General features: G+C 30.1%; 2 protein-coding genes across 4 annotated transcripts in view; one reads left to right on the top strand and one right to left on the bottom strand.

Annotated features, from left to right (window-relative positions):
* The first annotated feature begins 704 nt into the window (after window positions 1-704).
* LOC130442023 (uncharacterized) lies at window positions 705-8406 on the top strand. The gene is made up of 7 exons (XM_056775981.1): window positions 705-973; window positions 1605-1805; window positions 1860-2057; window positions 2337-3142; window positions 4686-4971; window positions 5060-5293; window positions 7262-8406. Exons 1-7 carry the CDS (start codon window positions 763-765, stop codon window positions 8041-8043), a joined length of 2718 nt encoding a protein of 905 aa, XP_056631959.1. The 5' UTR covers window positions 705-762; the 3' UTR covers window positions 8044-8406.
* Window positions 8407-10433: 2027 nt separating this feature from the next.
* LOC130442022 (mitogen-activated protein kinase kinase kinase 11) overlaps window positions 10434-21391 on the bottom strand; it is a 49880-nt gene continuing 38922 nt past the window's right edge. For all 3 annotated transcript variants that reach the window (XM_056775978.1, XM_056775979.1, XM_056775980.1), the window contains 2 exons: window positions 19798-19936; window positions 10434-16407 (listed from right to left, as the gene is read on the bottom strand). In XM_056775978.1, coding sequence (XP_056631956.1) covers window positions 15381-16407; window positions 19798-19936 — 1166 coding nt within the window. In that variant the 3' untranslated portion in view covers window positions 10434-15380. The remainder of the gene's footprint in view (window positions 16408-19797; window positions 19937-21391) is intronic.

Here is a 21391-nt window from a genome sequence, read left to right as displayed (position 1 = left end):
GATTCTCACATAGCGAACTTGAAAAATAATTTTAAAAATTTAATTCTTTTATAAAATAAGTTACAGGGTAATCTCAATATTTACGAATTTCTAATTTTCTCAATATAAAAAAATTAGATGAAATACAGAATGTCTCATCAATGATTCTCAGATAGGAAACTACGGAATTAATTTGAAATATTCCAATCACTTTTATAACCTGAAACAGGGTGGTTTCAGAAATTTATGAATTTACAGTTTTTCTAAATTAATATTTGAAAATTGAATGAAATACCGGGTGTTTCATTTCTATTTCTCAGATAGGGAACTATGCAAATAATTTTAAAACTTCTAATTCCTTCATAAAATGAGTTACATGGTGGTTCCAGAAAATGAAAAAATTCATAATTTTTCTGAATTAATATTCAAAAATTAGACAAAATACTTCTTATTTCTAATTCTCGGTGAAATTTGGAAATAATAAAAACAATTCCATTTACTTCCTAAAATGAGTTACAGGGTGTTTTTAAAATTAAAATGTCTACGTTTCTTCTAACCTCACATTCACAAATTGAATGAAATAATGAAGGTTTCATTTTGTGGAAAGTTTTCGACAGTTAGGTGAAATTGCGTTTGAAAATAAGTTACAGGGTGTAGTTAAAATCTACGAATTTAGATATTTCCAATTTTGTCGTACAAGTATATAATTTCTTTTACAGAAAATCAACGGGAATTTCCAAAAACAGTGACACGGAATTAAATACAAAAATCGAACAGAACAAAATGTTAATTAATAAAGTAAAAAAAGTTTTGGATATAATAAAATTAGGTGTCCAATTTCCAGTTGAGCCGTTTCTAGAGCAGGACTTTAAATTGGAAAATACAGCTTCGGATGTTACCTTTAACGAAACTAAAAGTGAAATCGAAACCGCCGTGCACGTTTACGACGATGTGGCACCACAGCCATCGAAAAGTGACGTAGAAACGACTGTTGGTGAGTTAAACTGATTATTTTTTAATAGTAATAAACTTTTTTGACAAAAATCGATTTGAATTTCGACATTGGTCTTTTTTCCTTATTTTTTGGGTTTATTCTAGATTTATGCCAAAATATATTTAACTTTTCTTTTATAAAAATATTGAAGATAGAGAGAGCTAGATGTATGTGAAGTACTATTGGAAGAGAAAGAAACTGTATCCTTTAACCACTCTCTATCTCTCTTTAGTAGCTATTTAAGTAATAATATTGGCGTCATGGTGTTTTTAGAGCCCACGTATAAATATTTTATTCAAGTTCCGTAATATGATGCAATATCACCATATCCGATTAAATTATAATTATTCCCTTTCTTGTATCCAGGGTGAACGAAACTCGAGAACTATTTTCTTACTTTTTAAAATACTAACTTTTGTTACAATAGCACGGGTATATATAAATAAAATGTTTTAATTATCCCATTGATATTTCATATTAGAAAACTGTGTTAAAATTTACTTTTGGCAACATCGGTTCTCTACGTCGAATATCAAATTTTCTCGTTTCTTTGGCAGTATAGCCATGGTAGCCGAGGCCTTTGTAACTTCTAAAAGAAGAAGTTATGAGGTTATAATATTCACGTTTGTAGATGCAATTTCTTTAGGAGAAACTTTAGAAGTTGAAAAGAAAAAGAGCGAAATAGAAACTGCCGTATGTCAAACAGTGATAGAAGAAATAACTAGCGATGATACATCGAAACCTATCAGTATAACAGATGACGATTTTATCGAAGAAGAATTAGATAAAATAGATGAAATGATAGATCAAGACAAATTAGCGGATTTAAACGGTATATAACATTTTTCAAGGCTCGAATTTATATATTCACGTTTTGGTATTCCAGATATTTACCTTAATAGACCTTTAACTAGAAGAAATGAAAACGTAAAGTCTATCGAAGATAAATTTCGAACGGTACCTGTTATTAAAAATAATTTAGATATGAGCGACTTGGATATAGTACAAGCAAAATTGAGCACAATTCGTGATACAGAAAGCGATAGTACAAGTGACGATATTTTCACTGATTCGTTACCTAAAGGTAAGAAATTTATATGCTATTTCCCCGATAATATATGAAAAATAACGCCATCTATTAAACAGGAATATTTTTTGATTTCTCCACCCATACCATTTATTGTATAAATCTCATTATAAAGTAAATGGGAGATAAATGGAATTTGTTGGTAACATGGCAACGTTGTAAACAGTAATTTTATCTTTAATAAATCAATTTTTGATCATACCTCATATACAAAGTATTTTTTAGACTTCTCTTGATAAAATTAAAAAAAAAATAATTCTAGTTCCCGTTTTTCAGAAATTCCAAACGTCCACTTAAACACCACGTTAAACACTGACACTAATAATATATCTAAAAATCCCGAAAATATTAAAAACAAACCGGATATTCGTAACGATTTTCCGTTTAAATCTCACATAAGAGATTTCATAAATACATCAAATAAATCCGAAATTGATTATCAGCAAACAAAAACCGACCACCCCGTAGAATATACAGACGATTCCGGTCGTGGTACGGATTTTTCGCGCAAAACCATAAAATATAGAGACACTGCTTCGAATACCGAAGAAGAAAATATCACGAAAATCCAAAAAAAAATGAACGTCGCTTGTAACACCGAACGTAAAATGAACGATTTTAGTACCTTAACTAAACCACTACAAATGAACTTTTCTTGTGACGTGGATCTACCGAAACGATCTCGTGATGTTACCTGCAATACCGACCGGTCGTTAATCGAAACCATCGACGCCGTATGCTCGACAGACGTTCGTACGTCTTCGACGGCAACGCAAAAATGTCGGTTGGACGGTGTTCGAATGACGTTTGAATCCGTTGAAAATATCGATATTCCTTGTAATAATCATTTAAGAAAATCGGAAGTGTTGAGATTCCAGTTGTTACCGCCTGTGAATATCGTTAGTCTTCCTACTGTCCAGAAGATTTTTCATTTTTATATAGATAAATATGGGGAAAGTCACGTTTCTTATCGTCCATCGATAAAATCTGTTGGTTATGTTGAAATACGTTCGCCATCTTGGGAAGTGAAGGAAAAAGTCAGCGATCTGTATAATGCGAATGGTTTTAGGGAAATTAAAAAGGTGAGTAATTATAATATTTAATGATTATTAAAACGTTATTTATAAATATTAGTGTATATCCTACTGTGTATAGGGGTGAGTAAAGAAATTTTAATTATATAATAATAATAATAATAATAAATAAGTATGAAGAGTAGGGCAGTATGAAATAACAAATGAGCAATGTTGTCAAATTGAATGAGAGATGTATGGAAATTAGTGAAATTCGAAAATAGTGAGGTTATGTTATAATAAAAATATTTTTATGAAGTATAAAAAGGTAAAAATATTAAGAGTACGCCAATATAATGTAACGATTAACAATGTTGTCAGATTGAATGAAAGTAGTATAGAAATTCGAAAATAATGAGGTTTTGTTGTAATAAACTTTTAAAGAAGATTAAAAAGGCGAAAATTCCGAAAATTTCATAGATAAAATGATTTAAAGCATATGCTGGATTTGATTACATAGTGTAAGGGTGAACAGTGCAAAAATATAAAGAGTACATGAAATAACAATGAGCAATGTTGTCAGATTGATTGAAAGAAGTATGGAAATTAGGGAAATTCGAAAATATTCAGGTTATGTTATAATAGAATCTATTTTTATCAGGATTAAAAAGGCGAAAATATCGAAATTTTATAATAAAAACTAAATAAATTTCTTCAATTTCTTATTTCTTAGACCTATTAAAGCATCTAAATGCTCTTTTAGGTCTCTTCTGTTTTGAAATAAGTTTTTTTGATAGTTTTTAAAAGAAAAGTAAACTTTGACGTTTCGACTTTTCTTTAAGTTTTTATCAAAAATTTTAAAACAGAAGAGACCTAAAATCAAGAAAATTTAGATGCATTAAAAACTAAATATCGGTAAAAAACATGTTTGTCGTTTTATGTTGTGTACTATGTTGTCTATGATCGTATCTGTAGTCTTGTCTATGATCCACCTGTCACGTGTCATAGCGTGTGTGCTGTGATGTCATTGTTGTAAATTATATGCGATATAAACTTACTTTTTATTAAATAAAAATCTTATCTGAGCGGAAGTTTGATTCTCGACTACTAGTTTAGCATTTTCGAGGTCGTACGTCCCATTTATCGAGTTTCTAGATGTCGGAAAGCAGTACTTCCGGTTTAACTAATAAAACTGGATTGGATGACTTCCGGTTCAGCTTTTTGAATTAGATTTGTGAATTATAAGAAACGACCGCTCGTTTTACTTATAAAAACATTTCGCATTTCATAGAAAAATATTTTTTTTCGAGTTATCGGCCAATTAAGATAACATAACCTAAGTTGAACCTAACATAACTATTATTTGGTTAGTTTAATAACATACGGAGACAATTTCGAAATGGAATATCGATAAAACTTGAATAAATAAACAATTATTTTTCTCTTCTATCTTACTATACGTCTTCCCCCTCTTTAGCCAACTTACAATTCCCTAAAATAGACCCCCTATAATACATTCAATGAAAAAATCCGAATTATTAGGAAAAACGGGCATCTAGAACATCGATAAATGGAAGGTACGGAAATCTAGTCAAAACTTGATGTTTTTTAGACGAAACCGTCAACGCGAAACCCTAAACATAGATGCAAATTTTTCGTCGAACATGATACATACAATCCCGATTATGAATCTAGTTCCGAAACCGATAAAACGACAAAAGATTCCGTCAGTAAAACAAACAATTTCCGTAAAATAAACGTATGTAAAGACGACAGTGAATTTTACATAGAAACGAAAAAAATTGACAAAGAACAAATTTATCAAGACAATACTTGTTTCTACACAACTTACAGCGATTCTTCGTTAATCGTCCAAACGATTAAAGGAGTTTCTGAACGTAAGTAGCAACGTTTGAGTTTCAAATCACCAAATAATAATTTTCGACTCTTTCCCGTATATATTCTAGTATTTACCTCCCATTTTAGATGTTCTGACAAGTGACAGCGATACGAATTCTCGCGTCGAATCGATTTCCGAATCGAATAAACCGATTCATTCGTCGGATAATTCGAGTCATTGGATCGGCGAATTCATAAATCAGAATATCGAGGAACAATTTTACAAAAATCATATTGAACCGAATCCGGAGAATCGTTGGAAATATCCAACCGAAAAAACGCGAACTAACTCGGGATGTTTGACGCAATTAAGTTCGAAAGGTAAGTGTATCATAGAATCGCAATTTGAACATTCGTTATATATCTTGAATCGATTCGTTTTGGTAAATAACTCGTTAACGATTGATTGATAAATGAACACACGTTAATATTTTATTTTGATGTAGTTCTATGATTTAGTGAACAATAACTGTCAAATACATAAAATTGACTGTTGACTGCAAAATAAATACTCGTACACGTTTCGACGTATTTACATTATTTGATGAACAAATGGTAGTAAAATGAACAATCTTGTACATAAAATTGACATATTTGAATCGTTATGTAAACAACACATACTTTTTAACGTATTTGGTACACAACTGATTGTAAAATAAACACTCGTATACATAAATTTGACATATTTGAACTATTACGTTGACAACTGCCTAAAATAAGTACTCGTACATTTTGTAACGCATTTTAATGCTTTGGTGATCAATTAACTGTCAAATTAACTCATAATCAAAGTTGAAATTTGACTGAAAAATCCTATATATTTTAGATATATGTATTTGATGACAGACAGTATTTAAATGACTTGGTGAACAACTGGTTGTAAAATCAACACTTTTATAATACATAAAATTGATATATTTGATTCAATAGGTTGTCAATTAACTGTAAAATGCAAACTTGTACACATTTTGACGCATTTCAATGATTTGATGAACAACTTATTGTGAAATTAACACTTGTATATATAAAATTGACATATTTCAAAAATTAGGTTAACAACAGACTGTAAAATGAACATTCGCACACTTTTTGACGTATTTAATTGACTTGATTAGCAATTGGTTGTAAAATCAACACTCCTTTACATAAAATTGACATATTTGAATCATTAGGTTCATCATAAAATAAATACTAGTATACTTTCTGACGCATATTAATGACTTGATAAACAATAACTGTGAAATCAACACTCGTATACATTTTAAACTGATGTATTTCATTTTACAAACGATTGACATAAAAATTGATAACGTATACATTAAAAGTCAAAAACTTATTGAAAAATTAACACTCTCGAAACATCTTGAATTAATGTACGAGGTGCGACTATTAAATAACGGTTCTAGTGATATGAAATATTTTATTATATATATATATATATATATATATATATATATATATATATATATATATATATATATATATATATATATATTTCTACAAGGCCCCATGTAAATCTTCCATTGTTCGAAACAGTATAGGAAGTTTTTTCTGTCACTTCTGATGAATAAGGTGGCTGGTTTAACACTGGGAAGTTGTACTAGGCTAGAAACCTATTGACGGGCAGTGTGGCTCATTGTCTTAACGAAATCTTCTACAAATCGGGTCGTTTTATTCTAATTTTCTCACAAAGTTCATTATGAATGCGCAGATAAAATGTTGATTCAATAGTTTTACCTTCAGGAACCCAGTGAAGGTATATAATCACATGAAGTCTGGGAACAGAAAATAATCCGATGGGGCTAAATCTGGCGAATAGAGTGCTTGAGGTAGCAATTCAAACTTTAATTCATTCATTTTGGCTATTGATATAATGGACGTGTTAGCTGGTGCATTGTATTGATGAAAAAAAAACTTTCTTCTTAGCCACATGTGCCCGTTTTTACATGACAATCACTAGACAAACCAAGGATACGGCTACACTGATTTGTCTACAGCCACAATAAACATCGTATTCGATGCTTTAAAAGCAGCGCTAGTCTCGTTACTAATAGCCACACCTCGTATTCGATAAACGAGTGATTGCGAAATGAATACTCCAAATTGAGTCAACTGAATTATTCGGTTAACGTTTTTTTAAATAACTAAAACAGGTATATATCTAAAATTGACGTTGTATCTTTTTCTATGTTTTTATTTTCGTTTGGGCCTCGTATCACATACTTTTTTGATTTAATGAAATGTGTGTATAAGAATAACTATTTGATGATATAAGGGTAATTTTTACAGACGATAAACAATCAAAAAAATCGTACAAAACGATCGAAACTCAAACCGTACCGTGGCTACCGGAATCGATTTCAAAACCAACGCATCACTTGTCGATACAAACTGATTCCAAATCGATTTCAATACCCGACGAGAAAAAATCGATAAACCCACTAATTCGATTAGATACATCAATTGAAGCCATCAATTACTTAGATTTTGAGGATAAAGATAAATCTGAAAGTAGTGTTCCAACGAATAAAATAAATAACACTATTGGTGACCTGGATAAAATAAGCGTAACGGTCACTTGTTCGGAAGAAAAAAAATCTTTCGAAACCGATAAAATTCCTGTCAAAAAAACCAAAAAAATCAAACTTAAACACCCCTCGGGAAATAAAAAGACACACAACGAAACATTAATGGAGAAAAAAATGAGGAATAAAAGTAAAAATAACCAAAGACCAAAAAAAATGGATAAAAATACGTTACATGGTGATACAGCATTAATGGACGATAAATATAGAGAAAATAACCTCGTTGATGATGTAATCAGTAAATTTAGAAACGTTTACATAGTGGATAACGATACTAGTGGACAAAGTTTATCCGAAGGGGAGATCAGGTGTTGTTGCACTACAAGTAGCGGGGAAATTCACGAGTGTAAATTTCTACGGGAGCGTTCGTTTCAAAAGGATATTGGAATCAATCCGGTTAAAAAGAAAAACAATTATTTCGATAATTGGATAACTTATTATTTCAATAACCAATCGTTCGTAAATAATAGTAGTTCTACGTCATAGGAATGTTATAATTAAATTATCTATAGACATTTTTTAGGGTAGGGTGTGATAGCGTAAGTTGACGTGTTAAATTTTTCGGTTGTTTTTTTTAGAACCGTAATTAAAATTTTTGTATGTCATTTTTTTGGCGATTAAAGTATGGTTTATATAAAAAGAATCGTTTTTGTTTACTTATTCCCTATTAAAAGTGTTTCTTTTTCTTCTTTCACTGCCTTATCCGTTGCGATTGGCTATCAACAAGATTATTCTTATTTTGTTTACGGCGTTTCAGCATTTGTAGAATGAGATGGAAGGAACCTATATCAATCAATCAATTTTGATTATAAATAAAGGCCTAGTCACACGAGACCGCACGGCGCTGTATTCGATTCGTTCTACCTATATTTGACGATTTAAATTCACAATTCATTTGAAACTAAATATTTTTATGCTTATGAATTATTTGGAGAAAATTTCTTAAAAAATTCATATTTTACACCTGAAAAAAAAAAGATTCTTAAGAAAGTTCCATATTGGCATCACTATGGTCGATTGCATTACGCTGCTTTTTTGCCGCACGGCAGTTACGCGGTGTCGTCGTGTGGGTATCGACCTTAAGACACCGATATTTTAAATAGTGATTGTAGAATGAGGTGAAGAGAAGGTATATACATAAAAATTCTGTTGAACTCCTTCAAATTCTAATTATAACTAAATACCCACTCACACGTGACCGCACGGCGCAGCACTCGATCCGTTCGACCTATATTTTATGATTTATATTCAGAAATCATTTGAAACTAAATATTTTCATATTCATGAACTATTTGGAAGAAAATTTTGATCATTTATTGTAAATTCTAAAAAATTTTGATATTTTGCTATAAAATAATCATCTTTCATGTACTTTTTGAAGTATATGCCTGTTTCCACTAGTAAATAACATTTTGTTATTTACATCGTTGCCGCTTTGTATTTTTTTTTCCTATTCCGAATATGAAAAAATATTTATTCTAAGTCGACTATGGTTATATTAAATTTCACTAATATTAAATAAGTGTAATAATTTTAAATAGAATAATAATTCCTATAAACAACATTATATTAAATTATGAAATTCAGCTAAAAACGGAAAAACATGAAAACAATTATCTCATTTTAATAACAAAAAATATGACAACACTGAAGATGTATGACACACGTCAACCAACATTTAGAATGTATTTTCCCTATAATACATGAACAATGTTAACTATTCTTTGTTAAAAAATTGTTACTACAAATTTGTAAGATGCAATTTTAAAATCTGGTTGCTAACAAATGAAATCCCGTAAAATTGTACTTGGATTTAGCTTTATTAATAAACGTTAAAATTAGTAGTTAAGATTTACGTCCCTAGATCGCGCCCGAATCAAATAACGGTTTGTGAATCATCTAAATATATCTGGCATCTGACATGCTTCTTCTTTTTTTATACATATATGGGCTATTCAACTTAACCTAAAATATTGATTTGTAGTTTTATTAAAATCATGTTTTACGTCTTTGTTATTAATAATTACTTAATAAATAATTTTATAAAAACTCTTAACCCATATGAATTTATCATTCTTATAAGGTAACTACTTAAACTTTCTGAATTCCTACTTTAGCACTATTAAATGAAGCTTGGTTTACGCAGCCAAAATTAAACTAAACTGTCTTAGTGGTAATTTTTTGGTTTATGCAGTAAATTAAGGGTAATTATAAATGACTGGTTATTTAATAGAAATTCCCCGTATGGTTGCTTTTTGTATTACAAATGTGGCACTGTGTATCAATGTTCCATTGTCTAAAGGACATTGCTGACAATCACTTTTAAAAATAAAACACCACGGTGGAAATCGACGCTAAAATACAAATAATATTTCCATAACCAAAGAACAAGGATGTTGTAAACAAAACAATACTTTATATTAGGGAAGGTTTCCTAGACTAAAACGAATACAGATTAATCTAACGTATTCTGTGATCATAACCTCAAAAAATTAGGGAATTAAACTGAGTACTTCAAAGTTGGCAAAATTCTAGTTTAATTTTAATTTAAATTCACTGTTAATTTAATTTGTTAGTTTAATGGTAATTTTTAAATATGGCTGTGTAAACCAAGCTTGATATATCCTTATAATGTTGAATATAATAATTACTTTTACATAAACTACTAGTATATTTGATATAAAATACTTTCGAAGCATGTTTCTTTAAATGTCCTTTATATAGTTTGTTCTAATTGTTTTTTTTGCAAAATCATATTAATTTTTTTCTCAAGTACATTTTATATTACGATTTATTCATGTTTAACTCTCCATGTATAATTTTTTATTGGTATAAATGGCTTTTTGAAAATCTTTGTAAGTAATAAAACAGAAAACTTCGATTTTTATGATTTTAATTTGATTGTTACATTTCACACATGAGTATTAATAATGTTTTTGTTATAAAGATACTTTGGAATGTATTATACAATTCATTTAAATAAATAAATCTACATTGATATTTATATATTTATAATAACGTGGAAGCCACAGGTAGTCAATTTCTAATACATTATGTATAATTTATTTACAATGTACATACTAAATACTGAACATTGGTGATTATCTATATATAATAAGTAGATACATACCATGGCCACGAATCCCGAATAATTATATTCGGATTATTAAAATATTAAAATTCAATATTTATACCCCCCCCCCCCAAGTCGTTTAAATTGATTTTAAGTAAAGGCGCACACACACGCGACCGCACGGCACTGCACTTGATATCCTATCGACCAATATTTCACGATGTAAGTTCAGAATTCATTCATAACTCAATATTATAATGGTTATTATAAATTATTTGGAATAAAATTTTATGAGAGTTTAAGAAAAGTTGATATTTTATGTCTTTCAGAAATCAAACGCTGTATTGCTGGCAACTTTTTTTTTAAATCTATTTTAATACTCTAAATTTGAACTATAAAACCCCAACTTGTATTGTTGTGTTGATACCAGTTTTTCTTAATACTCAGTTATTATGCTCTGTGGGGCAACAGTGGTTATTACTTCAGATTTTTCGAAACAAAAATAAAATGGGTCGATTAAAAAGAAACGGCGTTCAAAATGCCTCAAATTTTTTAAGAATTGAAAAATTCGTTATAAATTATTAAAGTCAATTTTTTTAAATCAAACTAAAAAATCCAATTATTTAAATATGTTTTTCCAAAATTTGTTATTGAGACATCCATATTGGCATTACTATGGTTGTTTCCACTGTGCGGTTCCACGCGATGCCGTCACGTGTGTATCGACCTTAAGACACCGGTAGTTAAAGTAGTGATTGAATCTTAGAATCAGCTAGAGAAAAACTATATACATAAAAATTAAATTGGGTCGTTTAAATTTTAATTATATCTAAAGGCCTATACACACGGGACCGCACGGCGCCGTACTCGATCCGTTCGACCTATATATCACGATTTAAGTTCAGAATTCATTCAAAATTCAATATTATAATGGATTTTATAAATTATTTGGAAAAAAATTTTAAAAAAATCTAAGAGAAGTTGATATTTTACGTCAGTAAAAAATTAGCCAGTAACGTGGTATTGCTAGCAATTTTTTTTTAATTTATTTCAATACCCTAAATTTGAACTATAAAACCCCAACTTTAGAAATAATTTATCAAATTTACTAATTTAAAATGGACGATAATCAAATTCTTAAAATTATTTCGCTCTTAGTGACAACATATTTCTAATATATTTTATGAATTAAAAAGTATTATCAAGTTATTAGTTAGTTTTATTGAAGAAAATAATTGAATCCCATTATGCAAATATATTTTTTCCAAATTTAGTGTAGAAACTTCTATATCGGCATCAATATCTTAGTTTTTATTGTACGGCTTTTCGCCGTACAGTAGTGACGCGGCGCGGTCGTGTGTGTATTCACCTTTAAACACCGGTAGTTAAAATAGTGATTACATTGTCAAATGAGTAGAAAAGAAGCTATATACATAAAAATTCAATATAGTACCAGTGTATAAATGCAGAAAAATAGTGACTAGACTCTATACACACTTAGGTACTGTTAATTTTTTCTTTAAAAAAATCTGTTAACCAAATATCTCTTATTGCATCATTTAACGATGATAATTCACCATTTTTATATTCCATAGAGTCGATTTTTTCTCTTCTTTTTTCTTAAAATTGGAAAGTGTTTCATTTTTCAACTTAAACGACTTATTATAAAATAGAAAAAAATTAAGTACATTAAAGAACTGCTTAATTAAATGTATATAAAAAAATGGACACACAATCAAGTCTCAAAAAAAATGGAATGTTCTAGTCTCGATTTTATGATTCCAAAAAATACAAAATCTACACTAAATCAAAAATTAGATTATAAAAATTTGAAAAAATGAAATTGTACTGAAAATTATACTTTTATACCAAATTAGGTGGATTATGATGATTTTTTTCAACAATTACTACAAAATTTATAAAAATATATTACAGGATGAATCAAAATATAGTTATATTTTTTTAATGTAAATTTGGTATCAAAAATTTAGTGTAGTTTTATATTTTTTTTAATAATTAAAATTAAATTATCTTGAAAAAAGTTACGCATTTCGAGAAATTGCACGTAAATGACTATCCAAGATTATAATATCACTTGTACATAAGCTGTACACACAGGCACAGGCACAAATTGGATAAACATATAGTTTATAATACAGCGCTGTCCATTAATCGGGAGTTTTTTTCAATATTACTGTTTATTTACGGACGCACCCTGTATATAAACAATTGAGCACAATAATAATAGATAATAAAATGAGTGATAATTGAAACAAATTGTTAAATGTTAAAATACAATTTTTATATAAAAAGAAATAGAAGTTTCGATAATGAATTCATTAAAATCGATCGTAAATAATCGATTATATTATCGATTCTATCGAAATATTTCATTTTAATTCATTATTTGGAAATTTCCATTTAAAAAGCGACATCACAACGTTTTGAAATCTCAAATATAAATAAATTAATTTAATAAAAGATAAAATCACACAATATCATGTTTTATTTTTTTTTTAATACATAATTTATGCCACTTGAAAATTAACGCCGACGATGAGTACAATTCACAATATAATAAATAGCAGAAAAAAAATTAGACTAGTTTTAATCACGAGTGAATAAAGTCACGAATCATACAAAATATTGGATGATAAAAACGTTTGAAGCAGTTTTTAATTTTCAAACACACTGTATATATGTATTTAGTTTGTTCCAATAGAAAATATCCGACGTAGAAACTAAAAATTTTTAGGTTAGGTAACCCCATTTTCCTTGTATAAAAATTCTGGTAATCCAGTGTTGCCTGACTTTTACTTCAACAGAATGTCTAAAGAAAAAGTTGTACTATGTAATTGAAGCCAGAATAACGACATTTCTGTCTTTAGTAATCCAGTGTTGCCAAAGTTTCCTGTAAATGAGTGACGAAATTCTTTATATTATCAAATATTTTACCTATAAAACTATATTTTTATAGAAAGTTTCCGGGTAAATATTTATTGAATATACAATACTCAAAATCCTTCTAATTTGAATAAATATAATCGACCCTTTAGTAAGTAGAAAATTTAAATTCTAAATCATTTAATTCTGATAAGATTGCAGTAAGGTGACTAGCCGAAACATTGACGTTTCTCTGTTTCTGTCTAGAGTTTAGTAATCCTAATCTTTGGTAACGACTCTCCTGCAACTGGGTGATCATATCCATTTAAACAGTTATTGTGGATAAAACGATTAAATAATTTTTATAATATGAACAAAATTTTTTGATTACTATGAATATGAAACAAACACAAGATATATTTTGTGCCTGTCTACAGAGGCGTAGCAAACATGGCGTGTTGTGTTTTGGTAAATATAAAATACACAATATCGTTGCAGAATTTAGAAATAAAAAAACTTGAATTCGAATATTGCAAATAAAAAACCTTCAATATTGGCAATACTGCAATTAAATATCTATAGTCTTAACAATCTATTTTGTTTCTCTGATAAGACAATATTGCTTTTGCGATGTTGTCAGAACTTAAAGATTTTCTTCAATTTGTAGTATTTTTGATTGAAATCGTTTTACTGAAAGTTTTTATCCGATTTATTTAAATTTTTTAAATATAACAAAAATTCCAATTCCAAAATCGGAATTTCATTATATTGCTGTAGCGTTATAAAATTCTTTTTTTCTACTACCTTACGTATTTTAGACACACTTTTTGATAGTAGGAAAAATATTGTATGCAATTAGTGTGTAAAGGCTTTGTTTCGACTCACGTTATTGTCACCTTCGTCAAAAAAGGCTACTTTACACACTTGTTACATAACGATTATTTTCATTTTTTAAAAATTATTGTGTTTAAATTAACATGGTAATTTCTATTGGAACGATTTTCACTAGAAAATATGGCACATCTATGAACTCATGACACAAATAATATTTTAATTGCTTCATTTTGAAGAAAAAAAATCGATTTTGATAAAATAGTTCTCTAAATGGGTAATTATTTTCCATTTTGAATGAAAAAAATGGAATATGGGGAAAGAAGAGTTGAATACCTCTATTTTTTTGTTGGCAAAAGAGACAAATATGATGATTTTTGTGGATATACGATTTTAGTTGCCTTTTATACTTCACCTCATAGTTTTTTTAAGAAAAATGCAAGAAAACGCCGATTTTTTACAAAAAATATTTAATTTAGTAGGAAAAAGGAAATTGAAAAATCTCTATTTTCTTGTTTTTTAACTTTTTTTCCTAAAAATGTATCGAATTTTTCCAAAATTGGATTCAATTATAATCCACTTTCTAGTTACCAATACAAAATAATTCAAAACTAATGATTTTTTTTAGTTTACGTTTAAAATGGAACTACATTGCAAAAAAATTGTCCTATGAAAATTTGATGATTCTAATTTTATTAGATTTTGCGTCAATTTTCAAATAATTAGAAATTATATACAAAAAAAAAATAATGAAACGGTTTTTTTTCCATACAATAAATGACTTTTTGCTCTGTTTTTTTGGAAAAATTTAATGTTATGTATACAAAAACGATTAATTAAAATCACATACAATATTTTTCGATCATTTTAATCAATTTTAAATTTTCCCAAACACTATCAAAATCGATTTTTTCTCTTCCCACTTGACATACTATCGAGTATTAAAAAAAAATTCGTACGATTCGTCCCATCATTCGCTATTACCAACGGTAAATATTGCTTCCATATACCATAAAATCAACCTAATCGAAAGGGGTTATGATATAAAATCTTTCTCGTTTTCAACTAAAGAGGGCCTCTGTCTCGTTCTTCTAGCTTGCAAAGGTACCGTTTGATCTTGATGTTGCCCGGGCACCGGTAAGTCTATCAAAGTCGTCGGAGAAAATCGAACCCTACTCACACTACTATTACTCTCTTTCGCCGACACGTACGAACTATCATCGCTCGTCAAACTATCCGGAGGCGTGGGGTTCGTCGGCGTATTACCCCCCGAATGACCCTGCGTACTCTGATAATTGCTCCGTTTCAAACTGGAGCGCAATTTAGTGTAACCGGTCGTATCTAGAGTAGTCGGTCTTTCGAAATTCGATTCGAGACAATTTTGTCTCGGATACGAATTATACTCGTACTCGTATTGTCTTCTAGGTAAATAGTGCGTCGGTATGTAATCGTCTTCCAATTTGAAACTAGGGTTTATATTCGAACCGCTCGTGGTGGTAGAACTCGCATTCGATACGTTCGACGGTGTGCGTTTATGTACCGATAGTCTTTGTGGCGTCCTAGGTCCGCTGTGACTACTCAAACTACTCGGGTTATCGTAAGCGTAATCGGTCCCGTAGCCGTATAAAGTCGTCGAACCGCTGTATTCAGACCCGTATCCCGGACAAACCGCGTCTTGATACTGACTATAAATATAATTATTTTCCGGTCGATTGCATCCGACGCAATGTCCGGTGTCGGTTTGGCAACGGTGGTAATCGCCTGGAATGTATATCGTAGCGTTTCTTTCGAACGGTAGGAATAATTCCGAACCGTCGTTACTCGTCGAGCTGGATTTTCTTCTGGGCGATGGGTTTGGTACTGGATGGTGTTGAGGTGAATCCGTGAAACGAAGCGGTTTCATTTCGTCGTGTTGTACGTTGATTAATTGGGAACCGGTCAACATCGGACGATAGTGTTTTGTTGGACCGTGGTAAGTGTTGTGGTTGTAACCGGAAGTTGTAGAATACTCGTAATCTTGAGGTTCTACCGGCCGCCAGGCGGGTAATTCAGCTACTTCTAACCTAAAAAATCCAAATATTATGGTGAATCTATATTATAGTTTGATGAATTTACGGTATCTTTCCATATTAACCTAAGCAATAGCTTTGTTCGCAGTAGATATTTTGAAGTTTGAAATTGTGCGATTGAAGAACATTCGAAAATTGAAATTCTGTAGTCGTGGAGTGCAGATTTTTAATTCTGAACGTGTTCTGAATAGTCCAATGTATCGGTTGCGTGCGCATTCGTTCTATTTGCCGTTTTTGTGATATTTACCACAAAGTAACCTCACACTTTTGTAATTTTCTACGTACATGATATTGAAATCGTAGTAGTTGTCGAATATAAAGAATAAATTTCAATTATTCAATATAGTGAATATTATATAAGGTTTATTCACCTAGCTAATTAGAATATGAAACTAAACGTTTATTAACTTTTCATGGAGGAATGATCAGAACAAACCATGCGCATTTGAAACTTTAATAGATATTCAGAATTTATTCGGAATGTGTTCAAATTAAATACCGCGAACAAAGTTAATAAAGACGAAAATCAGAAAATGTTGGATAAGAAAAATTTAATTATTTTTCATTTGATATAATATGTATTTTTAATTGACTATTTCCTTCGAAAAATTTAAGCCAACCAAAAAGCTGTAATATTTTATGTTTACCTAGCAACGATCAAATTTCAGCGATAATACTGCACTAGTGCAAATTATCGATAATTTGCACTAGTGCCAAATTTTCGTCTAGGATAAATAAACATCATTTGGTTTTAATTTTATATTTTAAGAAAAGGAACAATTATTGTTTATTTTAAATTAAATTTTTCTCAGGAAATAGTCTGCCAAAATGCCCTCTCGTGCATGTCAAATTGTCTCATAATTTCCTCTCGTGCGCATTCGCGAACTCGAGAAAATTAAATTATCGACAATTTGACATGCACTCGGGACATTAGTATTGATAATACTCTTAAAACAACAAATTATTTGATTGGTTTTCTAAAATTGTACTCCATTTTGTTTATTCGTGATCGTACGAATAATGACTATGAATACGATATCCGTTACACTTCAATGCTCTAAATATTTTTTTATTCATCAAAATATTCAATAATGTTAAACATCTAGTAAATTTTGATTAATTTCTAATGATTATTCCAAATAACATTTAGAAATAAACGTGTTTTAACAATTTTTTAAAGGAATTTTTGAAATTACTTATCACTGTGATTTATAAATAACGTTATTAAAATATCCATCACAATTTTCGTATAATGACAGGTCATTAGATAATTTCAAATATGGATGCCGCCCGGTTAAAATATTTATTGTTTTATTAGTATTTAGTGTTAAGTAAATAGTACATTTTAGTGATATATCATCAGTTAATTTGTTAAATAACGCTATGACTGTTGTTAAAGTTTTAATTAAGTGATTTGTGAAGCAAGTTTTATACTTTTCGTAGGAAGGTAACTGATTTATTATTATTATTGTATATATATATATATATACGTATCTTTAACAAATTTATTCAAATACTCATAAAAGAACAGACTTTTAACGTTGAATTATCTTCATTTTATGTTTGATTAATGAAAATGATACACTTTCTTTTTATTTGGAATAATTTGAGGTTATGTTGTTGACTCATACATACTCTGACCTTATAGTTACATAGACTATTATTTCTGATATTACTTGTATTAAGAAAGTAGCAAAACAAGCGTGGATTGTTGATTCGCTTTCTTAAAAACGAAATTTTTCAATAATGATTTTTTCAATTTCAATTTATAAAAGTAAATAGAAAGTTAACTTTCTTAGAAATTAATAATCAATTCTTTGAAAAGAATTTTGGATTCCTCTTGAACTTAGGAGTGTTTTCAATTTTTGTAAAACTGATTACCATTTTCCTTTTGGAGTCATTGAAAGCAGTATTGGGTAATTTCATATATTGAAGTTCCCTCGTTTTTGTCTCTATAAAATCGAAAAATCTTTCGATTCCATTGAAATTTTTTCCAAAATATTTGTATCTACGCCTTCTCAAACTTTTTTTTAATGTTAATGGTGAATTTTTTTCTTTTTATTATTTTCACATTATTATTCTGAAATTTTACACATTTTTTATTTTTAAGTATAAATATATTACGTTTTGTTGTACTAATTTTTCGTTTTTTGTGTAGGTTAACAAAAAAATATACAACGTCGTTTAAAGCTTTACAAAAAAGTTCTCTTTAAAAGTAAACATTTGTAAAAATCTATTGCCACCAAAACCCCTTTATACCCTGACGTAGCGGCTATGTTATAATTTAACGAGCAATATTTTGGTGAAACCTCAGCGAGAGAGAATTTTTCACAAAAAAATAACAGATTTCTTGTGACTCACAAACTATTGTGATTTACACTTCGTGTTGGACTTATTAAGTCTACAACAATCAATATTTAGGAATATTGTTTTACCGGGATTATGTTTGGATTGAAAAAAATACGAACCTAAATACGAGTGGACCGCGATAGTATGAAACTACCGTCAACTGTATATAAAATTGTTTTGTTTTTAATCCTTTCTCAATCAAAGTAGCAGTTCCTGTAGATGTATGGTTTAAATACATACGAGGGTTGTCTGAAACGTTCCCGATCTAATAAAGAAAGACACTTTTTTACATAATCATTTTTACCCTTTTAAGTCGAAGCTCTAACGTTTTTGAACCCTTCCAAATAATTATTTCCCTCTTTTTCCTCAAAATCAGATTAACGTGTGCAATACCCTCCTTCTTTCATAAAATTATCTCCTGAAAGTTAAACTTTGAGGTTATAAAACAGGAAAAACTCGCTGAGGGCTAGATCTGGTGAATATCAACCAAATTGAAGTGCAAAACGTGAGTTTTTGACATCGCGATCACCAAAGTGTGTGAAACGCACTTTCTTTTCCTTCAAATTATCACATTAACTACCTTTCACTTTAGATATTATTTTTCCTCCACTGATTGCTTGTATCGTTCGCCGCGTATTTTCAATATTCAACTAACTGCTCGTATGTGAGCTTCTACCTTATAAATACTCTAGAAATAATTAAACTATAGTTATCCAAAGATAGTTAGAGTCCCTCATCATTTTTAAAGTTTCTACTACATTAAATTATAACCGAAACCGTTAGGTGGCGAGCGGCTGGGCACCCAACACAATATTATTAAATTAATTTTAGTAAATTGAGGTTTTATAGAGTTATATTTGTTGAATATATTTATGTATTGAATTTTTTTGTAGAAATATGATAAAAGTTATATTTGCAATAAAGAAATCAATTAAATAGAGTTACGTTTTTGATGTATATACTAAATAGTGTAAAAATAATGGATTAGTATGATGAAAATGAAATATTTTCATGTTTTGGAGGTTGTTTACTTACCTAGAGGGTTGCAGTCTTGGGTGTAAAGGCGAAACATTTGATAACCTAACATCGTATCCAGAAGCTACTCCAGCTAACATTGCGGCTATATTATACAGAACTAATTCCACTATACTGAACTTTGGTTTCATACGTTGCCCTTTAAACAAAAAAATTTACGGCTTAACTTTTATAACATAATTTTCTGCTACATATTTTACGTGTAGAAATTGTTGATATATCAACATAAAATTCATTAATATTTGGGTGTTTGATAGCCACGTTTCCATTTGCTGTTGAATATTTTTACAGTTTTTGTACATGAAATTTATTAAATGAATGAATATTAAATGCATCTTGTTTAAAAAACATGCATATCATAAGATTTCAACGATTATTTCGGAACGATTTAAGGCTCAAAATAATTAGATAATGGATTGATTGGGGCATAAGAGTATCTGTGGAAGTTCTGCAGAACAACAGATGGCTCTGTGATAGCTGGTAGGCTTGTGAAATCAATCAGATGGGAGTACCCTGTGCTTCTTACATCTCAAATAACCATTCTTCGAGGGAATAATGGGATGAAATTTCACAGCAAATTAGTTACCATACCATGTAATAACACTGGATAACAATGGGTGTGTTCGGATCGATATGGCACGTATCGTTTACAGATAAAGACAGTAGGATGCTACCTGGAGACGCGTCGTCCATAAAATGCACTTCGTGAATTAAAACTAATAAGGGGTATTAAAGCATTGGAAAAGACCGTAGATAAGGGTCACTGGGACAATCTACAGGGATTGAAACAGGCAAATACACTCCTGAGAAATTACAACTAGAGAAGACCTGGTGAATGTTTCAACCTAAGTAAGAACAACTTACGAATACTAATAGGAGCCCTGACGGGACACTGTCGCCTCAGTATACATCAGAAAAAGCTAGACTTAGGAGAGAATGCAGCGTGCAGATTCTGATGCGCAGAGGACGAAACCTCTATCCAGATTCTCTCGACTTCATAGGGGACTACACATGGGAGCATATGAAATAGAGGACGAAGATCTCAGCTTGAGCCATCCCATATTCCTCACCTTCTAAGAGGTGTGAGGCTAACAGATCAGCTGTAAACAGTGGATTCCCAGTATCACAGCAAAAAAGGGGGACACAAAAGATCCTTTGAGTCGTGGTAGGAAGGTTGATAAAGCTATTTGCTACAGGTGACTTTCAACTTTTGGAATTAATGACCAAGATTATGAAAAAGCTTCAACATGAACTGAACTTTCTACATTTGAAATTGATCCTTAGCTTGATCATGATCTGTATATCCATATTATTTTCCATGACACAGTCTTTTCATTTAAATCTAGGATATTTTTAAGTCTTGATGGTACTTAAAACACTTCTTGATATGGTTTGCCAATTTTTTGCTCATTTTATAAATGTCCAGTCCATTGGGCTTCTGCCCGGCCCACATCAATACAACAGGTGACACGATTCACGCAAGATTCGACAAATATTGAGCCTGAATGTATCCAGCGCCTTCTTCTTCTAGTTTCTGGTGATTCCTTTGAGGGATTTTACGCCCAATTTGGTTATGTGAACTTTACTTGTACCA

Source organism: Diorhabda sublineata, chromosome 3 (genome assembly GCF_026230105.1).
Source record: "Diorhabda sublineata isolate icDioSubl1.1 chromosome 3, icDioSubl1.1, whole genome shotgun sequence".
Lineage (NCBI taxonomy): Eukaryota > Metazoa > Arthropoda > Insecta > Coleoptera > Chrysomelidae > Diorhabda > Diorhabda sublineata.
Note: the sequence above shows the minus strand (reverse complement) of the source record. Positions and strands in the feature narration are given on the sequence as shown.

Bases quoted from the DNA above. Each gene is read 5' to 3' on its own strand.
- LOC130442023 (XM_056775981.1), top strand. From the start codon at position 763: ATGTTAATTAATAAAGTAAAAAAAGTTTTGGATATAATAAAATTAGGT. The intron at 1,806-1,859 runs GTATATAACATT...TTGGTATTCCAG, and splicing joins CAAATTAGCGGATTTAAACG to ATATTTACCTTAATAGACCT. The intron at 5,294-7,261 runs GTAAGTGTATCA...TAATTTTTACAG, and splicing joins GACGCAATTAAGTTCGAAAG to ACGATAAACAATCAAAAAAA.